At 43.9% G+C, this 10,389-nt stretch overlaps 1 protein-coding gene across 1 annotated transcript; it reads left to right on the forward strand.

Annotated features, from left to right (window-relative positions):
* The first annotated feature begins 8,099 nt into the window (after positions 1-8,099).
* On the forward strand, positions 8,100-9,494 carry LOC146989281 (nuclear factor 7, brain-like). Its single transcript, XM_085775475.1, has one exon. It carries the CDS (start codon positions 8,100-8,102, stop codon positions 9,492-9,494), a length of 1,395 nt encoding a protein of 464 aa, XP_085631601.1.
* The last annotated feature ends 895 nt before the right edge of the window (positions 9,495-10,389 follow it).

Genomic DNA, 10,389 nt, shown 5'->3' on the forward strand with positions numbered 1-10,389 from the left:
CAATACAATATGGCTCTTACATTTCCAGCCCCTAATTGCTTATGCTAAATGCAGAACAATTACCAAACATTTTCAAACATGTGAGCCATGTAACATTCAACATAGTAAACCATAATACACAAAAGATGAACAACTTTATACATTAACTCTCATTAGCGCTCTTCACTCAAATAATTCACACTGCATGTTTTAGCAGGCATAGCTTGGTTATAGGTCTGTCCAGTACGTTAGTCTTAGTCTGCACACTAACTCGCCTCACTGTACCACTGGAGTCAGGTAATGTCTTTATTACTCAACCCATATTCCAGGAGTTGCGAGGGGCAGATTCATCTATTATCAGTACAACATCTCCTGGTGAGAAGTTCCTCTGTGGTGTGAGCCACTTTTGTCTCTCTTGAAGGAGTGGCAAGTATTCTCTCGTCCATCTAGTCCAAAACAGATCAGCTATGTACTGTATCTGCTTCCATCGCCGACGTGCGTACTGATCATCTTGGTCAAAGACTCCTGGTGGAATGTTGGGTTGTGTCTTCATAAGCAACAAGTGATTGGGAGTTAGAGCTTCAACATCACCAGGGTCGTCTGATGGGAGTGTTATCGGTCTGTTATTGATGATGGCCTCGACTTCACACATGATGGTTTGGAGTCCTTCATCATCTAGTGATTGTTGTTGTAGCACAGAGTTTAAGACCTTTCTTACAGTACGGATTTGTCTTTCCCATACGCCACCTTGGTGGGAGGCTGCTGGGGTGTTGAAAATCCACTTGATCCCTTTTTCTGTCATAGTGTTCTGTACTTTCATCTGATTCAGGTTTTCCAATGCTTTGCGCAGCTCTTTTTCTGCTGCAACAAAATTTGTTCCATTGTCTGAGCGTAAAACTTTTACTTGTCCTCTTCTACAAATGAACCGACGTATGGCGTTAATGCAGGAATCTGTATCCAGGCTGTGAGCTATCTCAATGTGAACAGCTCTCACAGTGAGACAAGTGAAAATTACGCCGTACCGTTTGACAAGGCTCCTTCCACGTTTGACCTCAAATGGCCCGAAGAAGTCAACCCCCACGTTAGTAAAGGGTGGTAGATCTGGCAGTAGCCTGTCTTCAGGCAGATCTGCCATCTTTTGTTTTCCAGCTTTAGCATGAAGTCTTCTGCACACAGTGCACTTTGAGATAATCCTCCTTACAGCTGAGTTAGCTTGAGGGATCCAATACTTTTGTCGCAGCGTTGCCAGCATGTAGTTGCGACCACAATGTCCCACCTCTTGGTGAATGTGTTGCAGTATGAGGTTGGCTATAGGTGAATTTTTAGAGAGGATGGCTGGGTGTTTAGCCTCTTGTGGCATTGCAGCTTTATGAAGCCGGCCTCCAACTCTTAGTACATCATCCTGCAGCATGGGGTCAAGTTTGTAGATCTGGCTTTTTTTCTTGATGGGAGCATTTTCTTTAAGAGCACAGATTTCTTCTGTATAGTCTTGCAACTGACTTATCCGTATGAGCTCCACTTCTGCCTCGACCAGTTCTTCCAGTGACAACGGATGTTGTTGAATCGTTGATTTGAATTTCTTCATGTGCTGTTCAATAAGCTTGTTCTGTTTTTCAGAGTTGTTCTCAGATTGACTGATTGTAGTTTTGAGCTCCTTTCTCTTGTCTTTCAGTAGTAGTAGTATCTTCTTTAGTCTGAGAAACCATCCGACTGCTTTCTTTAGTCGTTGCCATGTCGAGTAGTAAGCGATGAGCTTGTTGAGAGCATCATAACTCTCTTGTGTGATGGTTATGGTCACTCTAGCACATGTTTTGATTTCCGGATCTTCTTCTGTGGTCAATTCTTTTTCATCCAATTGTTTTGGCCACTCACTTTTGGGCTTCAACAAGAAAGCTGGTCCATGTATCCAGACTTTGCTCTGCATGAACTTCTCCACTTTGACTCCTCGAGAGCCCTGATCCGCTGGATTTAGCGCTGAGTTGACATAATGCCACTGGGTAGGATGAGAATGATCCCTGATTGTCGTAACTCTGTTCGCTACAAACGTTTTGAAGCGAGCACTTTCATTTGTCAGATATCTGAGCACTGTAGTGCTATCGGTCCAGAAGACTGATTCCTGTAACGGGACTTTAAGTTCCTGTTTGAGCATTCTGTCCATTTTTACAGCAATGACTGCTGCTGTCAGTTCCAATCTCGGTATTGTGACATGTTTCAGTGGTGTTACTCTTGATTTTCCAATTAGGAGGGAACAGTGTTTTTTGTTCTCTCGGCTGGTAAGCAATAGGTAGGAGGCAGTAGCATATCCATCCTCGCTCGCATCAGCAAAGTGATGCAGCTGTGCTGATTGTGTGGATCCAAACTCTTCAGCTTTGATGCATCTGGGTATACTGAACTCTGCCAAACTCTCTAAGTCTGCCAACCATTCTTGCCACTTTTTTGCATGTCCACCTTCAATCTCTTCATCCCAACCATGTTTATTCTTACACAGGTCACGTAAGATGAGTTTTGCCGGTAAAATGAGCGGCGCTAAAAGACCAAGAGGGTCGAAGACAGAACTTACTGTGGATAAGATGCCACGTCTGGTGACAGGTTTGCTTTGCATGTTTATTTGAAATCTGAACCTGTCAGTCTCTGTGCACCATTGCACACCAAGTGCACGTTCCATTGGAAGTGTGTTGTGACTCAAGTCTAGGTCTTTCACTTCAGGTGCCTTTTCATCGTCGGGAATAGATAACAAGACTGTCTTGCTGTTACTCACCCACTTAGTGAGATGGAAACCTCCTCTAGCACATAAGGCTGTGAGCTCTTGCACAAGGCTGACTGCTTGGTCACTTGTTTCCACTGCCTTTAGGCAATCATCAACGTAAAAATGTCTTAACACAGTGTCAACTGCCTCTGCACTCATAATTTCTCTTGCATCTTCCGCAGTTCTTCTCAGAGCGTACGAAGCGCAACTGGGTGAAGATGTAGCACCAAAAAGGTGTACTTTCATCCTGAACTCTTCCACATCGCTGTTTAGATTGCCCTCCGGCCACCACAGGAACCTTAGCAGATCTGCGTCTTCCTCCGGGATCCTCACTTGATAGAACATAGACTCCACATCTGCCATCAGTGCCACTGGATGTTCCCTGAATCTTAATAGGATACCAGTGAGGTTGTTAGTGAGGTCTGGTCCCTGCAGCAATTGTTCATTTAGTGAGACACCTTGATATGTGGCCGTACAATCAAAAACTACTCTTATTTTCTTTTTCTTAGGGTGGTACACCCCGTGGTGGGGGATGTACCACACACGTCCATCACTGCGACTGATTTGTTCAGCTGGTATTTTCTCAGCGTAGCCTTTTTCAATGATGCTCTTCATGAATGATATGTAATCTTCATGGAAGTCTGGGTTTTTCTTTAACTTCCTCTTGAGATTGTCAGCCCGCTGCTGAGCCATGCAGCGGTTATTTGGCATCTTGACATTTTCATTCCTCAGGGGCAATCTCAGGCTATAATGTCCGTCAACCAACTTCGCTGAGCTTGTGACCAGGTGCATAAACCTGCGATCATCTTGAGACATTTCCTCTTTTTCTTCACAGCTTCGCTCTGGGAAATCTGTGTTGTACTGTTTCACTAACAGCTCTTCTATTTCCCTCACTAGAATGCGATTAGCTGTGTAGCTCTGCAGTTTACCATTGTCCATTTTTGGTTCGTGGTCTTTTCTAAGGGGTCCATTGATCACCCATCCTAGGGCGGTCTTGACTGCATATGGCCCTTCTCCTTCACTATTTATGATTTGCCATGGCTCTATGGCTTTTGGGACATTGGCACCGATAAGCATTCCCACTTTTGCTGTAATACGTGGCAGACGTACTTCTTTCAGATACTGCCATTGTGCAATATCGTCCTGTCGTGGTATGTTTTCCTCCTTCACTGGGATGTGGCTGTGTGTAAACACCTTTGGAAGTTCAATGTATGTGTTTTCTTCAAGACCACACACCTCAAGATCTGAAAGAACAACGCTCTTCATTAGTTTGTGACTATCAGAGTTGTCTTGAGCCATTGTGTCAAGAAGAAACTGGGTGTTCTTTCCTTTAAGATTCAGTTTCCTCTGAATGTCCTCAGTACAAAATGTCGCTGTGCTGCCAGGATCTATAAAGGCATATGTTTTCCACGTATCTCTCACTTTTCCTGGACTTAAGTTTGACTGGTACCACAGCAAGCACACATTCTTCTTCCCCAGCCCCAGTGTTACCACATGACTCCTGACCCAATGACACATAGGCGCTAGAAACTATGTCGTTCTCAGTATTGTTTTCTTCCATCTTTTCTGAAGCACTATCGTCTTCTGTCTTTACATGGAGTATGTCTGGATGCAATCGAGAACAAATCTGACACTTGAGTCTCTTCTTGCAATTCTTACTAAGGTGCCCAAAGGTAAGACATCCAAAACATAGGCCCTTAGATTTCAGGAAGTCTATCCGTTCTGTGTTGGTCTGCTCTTTAATTTTATTGCAGACGGAAAGAGCATGATTCTTCTGGCAGAATAAGCAGGGTTTGTGAAAGGCTGTTACAACACCTTTTGCAGAGCTGCTTTTCTTTACAGTTGCCTCCATGGTTGTGTCCTGTACACCTGTAGCAAACATGCTCTCTCTTTGTCCAGATTTCCTGATGTTTCTCTCTTTTGTAGCCTTTTCTTTTCCTTTGAAGGATTGTGAACTCTCTATAACATCTCCAAAGAGAGGATCCATAGCTACCTTTGCTTGTTTGTCAATGAAGTCAACTAGGTGAGAGAACCTTGCTCGTCCTCTTCCTTCTTCATGGATCTCGAATGCGGTTGTTCTCCACTTCTCTCTCATCTTATAGGGAAGCTTTGAAATAACAACTCGCATATTCGTGGGATTATCCATTTCTTCCATAAATTCAAGTCATCCATCGTGTTCTTGCATCCAATCAGGAAAAGAGCATAAGCATTCAATGCCTTACCATCTTCTGATTTGATCTGAGGCCATCTCAAGGCTTTATCCATGTAGGCGTTTGCTATCTTCAACTCATCACCGTATTGTTTCTTGAGTAACTTTCTGGCCTCATGGTAGCCTCTGTCAGAAGACATATGCTCACAGCTACGGACAAGTTCCTGCGGCTCCCCGCTGGTATACTGCTCTAAGTAATACAACTTGTCCTGGTAACTGTCTGTCTTGCTGTCCACAGCATGCTCAAAGGCTCTGACGAAGGATTTGTAAGTGAGAGGGTCACCTTTAAAAACGGGAATGCCTTTAGAGGGGAGATAAGACCTTGTTTGTTGTTTTACAAGCATCTCAGTAATTGCATTCTGCTTCTGCATTACCTCATACAGTCCTCTTCCACTGTCTGCCACCTGTGGGTTGCTATTGCCATGAGGTTTGTTCTGTTGTGTGTCTGGTGAAGACTGCGCCAACATACCAGGAATATATGCTGCTTGTCCTCCTGCAGCAACATTTGAGGAGGTTAGCATAGCACCATCACTCTGTTCTTTATGTTTAATTCGTGAACGCTTTCGTGATGCATCACTGTGAATACTTCCTTTCACACTTCCATATTCTTCAAACACCTTGAGTTTTGCGTCAGACTCTGCAATAGCTGTTTCCATCGCAAGCTGTTCCATTTTAGCTTTCAGCTGCAGCTCTTCCTTCTCCAGCGATTGTTTCCTTTGTAAGGCTGCTGCACGTGCCTTCAAGGTTGCATGCTCCATGGCTGCCTTCAGGGCTACTGACGTCCCACTATCTGTTGATGAAGAAATTGAGGATTTCTTTTTACTATGACGCCCTATTCCAGCTTGAGATATTGCTGTCCTCTGCTTTGACGTCATCCTGGCCAAGCTTCCCACTTACAACTTCATCTTCGTTATTTAATCTATTCCTCACTGCAGCACACCAGTTTTCAGTGTTCTCAACAAAGTCTCTCAAAGTGGTGGTTCTTGGTTCATACCAGTCATGTTGATCTCTTTGTCCCTCACCTTTATCCATTAGAGCAGAGGTCTTCAACAGGGGGTCCGCGACCCCTAGGGGGTCCGCGGAGGTACTGCAGGGGGGTCGCGAAAGTTTTGGTTGAGGGAAAAGAAATATGACAAAAGATATGGAAGTTATGAAAAAAAGATCCATAGGGGCGTTCCCTGCTGCTGAACATCGGATTTTTACATACAAGTCCTCTGTTTTCCTATAATATAGGTGTCAGGGAGCCTTTGTATTGTATCTGATACAAACACTGCGCACCATCTCTCTCTCACTCTCTCTCGCTCACTCCCCCCCACCGCTGTCAGTGGTGTTGTGTGACACTCGGCCCCTGAACCGTCAGCTACACAACGATGGGACTTTAGTTTTCATTCTCCATACACACTCGTTAATTCACAGCACACACTCATACGATGGTGACATTAACCAGCGCCGCCACGTCTGCTCATAGCGCAGCGACAATGAAGCAGCGTCAGGCCGTGACACCGTCACTGAAATGTTCCCAGAATCAGCTTCGGTGACCGCGGCGCTGACGGTTGGAGGTGAGTCACGAGTCTTGGTAGAGCACGGCCGCTGCAGCGACCCTCCGACAGTCCCATTGCTGCGTGTCAATCCCCCCTCTCACTTTCTCTCCGCGCCCCCGTCTCTCTCCAGCTGCCCTTTCAAAATAAATGTATAAAAAGCCAGAGAAAAAAACAGTAGGGGAAACACTGCTTTGTTTTCTCTGTCTTTTTATGGTTTAGTAATTCTTTCATTGGTGCAGTAGCAGCGTTCAGTTACCACGAGCATAGTTGTGACCTGTTGTGATCATGGCATGGCATATATTTTTTATATAAGTCCCTTTGACTAAACTCCTAAAAAAAAGCGTGATTTATAGTCGAGAATATGGCACTTTTGGCATATGGCACCAGGGCCGTTGCTAGGAATTCTGGGCCCCCTGAAAGAATACTAAAGTGGGCCCCTGCCCCCTGACTTTTCCACTTTTTTTCATAGACTACGTATGTATTATCATTTCCTGGCAATACAGGACTCGTTAAATATAATTTTATACAATATAAGTAGGGGGTCCCCGCTCCATCTCTCCATCAGTTTGGGGGTCCTTGGCCTGGAAAACGTTGAAGACCCCTGCATTAGAGCAACAACTGCAGTGTTTATATCTTCAAACTCAATAAATGTTTCGTGAAAATTATCATGAAGCAATCCTTCCACTTCATCCACATTGGAGCCATCAAGCTTCAGGCTTTCAATATTTTTTATCATGCCTGTAAGCTGAGATAATTTTCCTCTTCTTGATCCTATAAGTCTGCTTATTTTGTCCTCTATTGCCCTTTCTGTGGGCTTTGGCGCCCTCTTGTGGTCAGAGTCTGCCATAGCCACAGCACAAACCACTTGACGTAGAATTCAGCTTAAAACATTCAGTTATCCAAGGAATCATTAATGTCCAACAGTATCTTCATATACACATCAGTATCCAACGACTAGCTGATCCAAATCCACTTCAATGAACTGCATTCATCATGTGCTGCGCAGCTCCGACAGGCTGGCGTTAGCTTTCCGTGTGTTAGCTTAATTAGCAGTTGAGATCTTGTTGCAAAGCATCCACAGACTTACTTATTCCAGTATGAGGACTTGGGTTGTCTCCTTATCCATGAAGGAACAGTTTATTCCAAGTTCATCCGCTTTTATTTCCAACGAGAGCGGAGTTTTTTGACTCGCATGTAACGGCAATCTTTCTTCCTCAGCCTACTCTGCTTTACCGCTACTATTAAGCAGTCTTCTTGGCAATAAGCTTGACACAAAAAAGAATCTTCCAAGGCAATAACTCCGTTCAAAAAATAACTTTACTTAAAAAGCAAAAAAACAAAGTTACAAGATTCGCTCTGAGGTATTGTCAAAAAACTGTCTTGCTCCTTAGGCTGCTTAACCTGGTCTGAGAGCTAAGCTACTGTGATGTCATCAGCAGCATCATTAAAGGAGCAGTTCCACATTTTAAAGGAAAACTACTAACTATTGTAAGCAATACAATATGGCTCTTACACCTGGACTCAGAGTCACAGTAAACTTCAGTCAAGTCAGTAGAGGAGGGAGGGGAGCCATGACTGACTCTACTTCCCGTCTGCTGTGTTTTCAGCTTCACCTACAGACTAAATGGCTTCCAGACCAGAGGAGGATCTCTGCTGTCCGGTCTGTACGGAGGTCTTCAGAGATCCTGTTGTTCTGACCTGCAGACACAGCTTCTGTAAAGGCTGTCTGGAGAGCTGGTGGAAGGAGAAACAAGATCCACTGTGTCCAGTTTGTAAGAGAAGATATTCAAAGGAACAACCACCCTGTAACCTGTTGTTGAAGAACCTGTGTGAGAGCTTCTTACAGCAGAGAGAGCAGAGATCTTCAGAGGCTCTCTGCAGTCTGCACTCTGAGAAACTCAAACTCTTCTGTCTGGACCATCAGCAGCCAGTGTGTCTCATCTGCAGAGATTCAGAAACACACACCAACCACAGATTCAAACCCATCGATGAAGCTGCTTTGAAACTTAAGAAGGAACTTGAGGAAACTCTGAAGCCCTTAAAGAAGAAGTTAAAGAGTTTTAAAAGAGTTAAAGTGAAGTTTGGTCAAACAGCAGAACACATCAAGGTCCAGGCCCGACACACAGAGAGGCAGATTAAGGAGCAGTTTAAGAAGCTTCACCAGTTTCTAGAAGAGGAAGAGGAGGCCAGGATGGCTGCACTGAGGGAGGAAGAGGAGCAGAAGAGTCAGAGGATGAAGGAGAAGATGGAGGCTCTGAGCAGAGAGAGAGCAGCTCTTTCACACACAGTCAGAGCCACAGAGGACGAGCTGAGAGCTGAAGACGTCTCATTCCTGCTCAACTACAAGGCTGCAGTGGAAAGAGTCCAGCAGCGCCCCCTGCTGGAGGATCCACTGCTGGACTCAGGAGCTCTGATAGACCAGGCCAAACACCTGGGCAACCTGACCTTCAACATCTGGAACAAGATGAAGGACATGGTCTCCTACAGTCCTGTGGTTCTGGACCCAAACACTGCTCAGCCACATCTCATCCTGTCTGAAGATCTGACCAGTGGGAGACGAGGAGACAAACAGCAGCTTCCTGACAATCCAGAGAGGTTTGATGATTATTGCTCTGTCCTGGGCTCTGAGGGTTTTAACTCAGGGACTCACAGTTGGGATGTCGAGGTTGGAGACAGTACAGACTGGGAACTGGGTGTGTTAACAGAGTCTGTGCAGAGGAAGGGAGCTGAGATGGAGTCTGGATTATGGGGAATAGGGTTTGATGAAGGTAAGTATGAAGCATTTTCACCAGGTCCAGACATGTATCTCCCAGAGCAGAAGAAGCTCCAGAGGATCAGAGTGAATCTGGACTTCAACAGAGGAAAACTGTCGTTCTCTGATCCTGATACTAACACACACATACACACCTTCATACAGACTTTCACTCAGAAGATGTTTCCATTCATTAACATTGGTAGAAACCTCCCAGTGAAGCTGTTACCAGTGAAGGTGTCAGTGACAGTGGAGCAGAGCAGTTAGAGATAAAGAGGATGATCATATTTATAATGTTGTTTATTTCTTAAAGGGATAGTTCAACATCTTTGGCAAATTGGCCCATTGCCATAATCCCTATAGTCATAACAGTAAGTTTGTTACCTTTAATTGTTGGTGCAAGTTATTTTAACCATAACCTAACCCATATTTATAATGTTGTTTATTTCTTAAAGGGAAAAGTCAGTGAATTGAACCTGTTAAACTTCACCTGTCCTTCTACTGAATCATTATTACACTTTTCATCCCCTTTTTTTCTTTATTACTACTTCTCATGTGTAAAATATTTTATTCTTATCACTCAATTACTGAACAGTTGATTCTTCTTCTCCAGAAGAAGATCTGGAGTTCTTCTCCAGATGAAAAAATGTCAAACATAAAAAGTTGAAAAGTGATTCTTGTTTAATTACATATGTAAAAAGTTTGTATCTGTTCATATGAAATGATCTCAAATGTATTAACGTGTCAGTTCATCACAAAAGCTGAATGTATATTTGTTCCTGTTTATCATCAACATAATAAAATGTTGTCTTGACTTGGATTCATATTCAGCTTCGTCTTTAACACAACATCTACACAACATCCCATTCTCTTTATAATTAGCAGCAGAGGTGGAGGAAGTGTTGAGATGAAGTACTGACACCACACTGTGTACAAGTACTCGGCACACAGGTACAAGCACTCCACTTAAACAGGTGCTCCCGTCCACACAAAGAATCAAGATATTCACACCCAAGTTTTTCTAACAGGTAAAGCAGCTTCCTGACCACAATTATGTCAAGTTTCAAAGCTGTCAGAGCTTGTGTTATTAATCTACATGAGTTTATATGTCTTGACATCCACACACACACAACATGGTATGACAAGAAATGTGTACGGTATA

Source organism: Trachurus japonicus, chromosome 4 (genome assembly GCF_045865225.1).
Source record: "Trachurus japonicus isolate A0001 chromosome 4, Traja_1.0".
Taxonomy (NCBI): domain Eukaryota; kingdom Metazoa; phylum Chordata; class Actinopteri; order Carangiformes; family Carangidae; genus Trachurus; species Trachurus japonicus.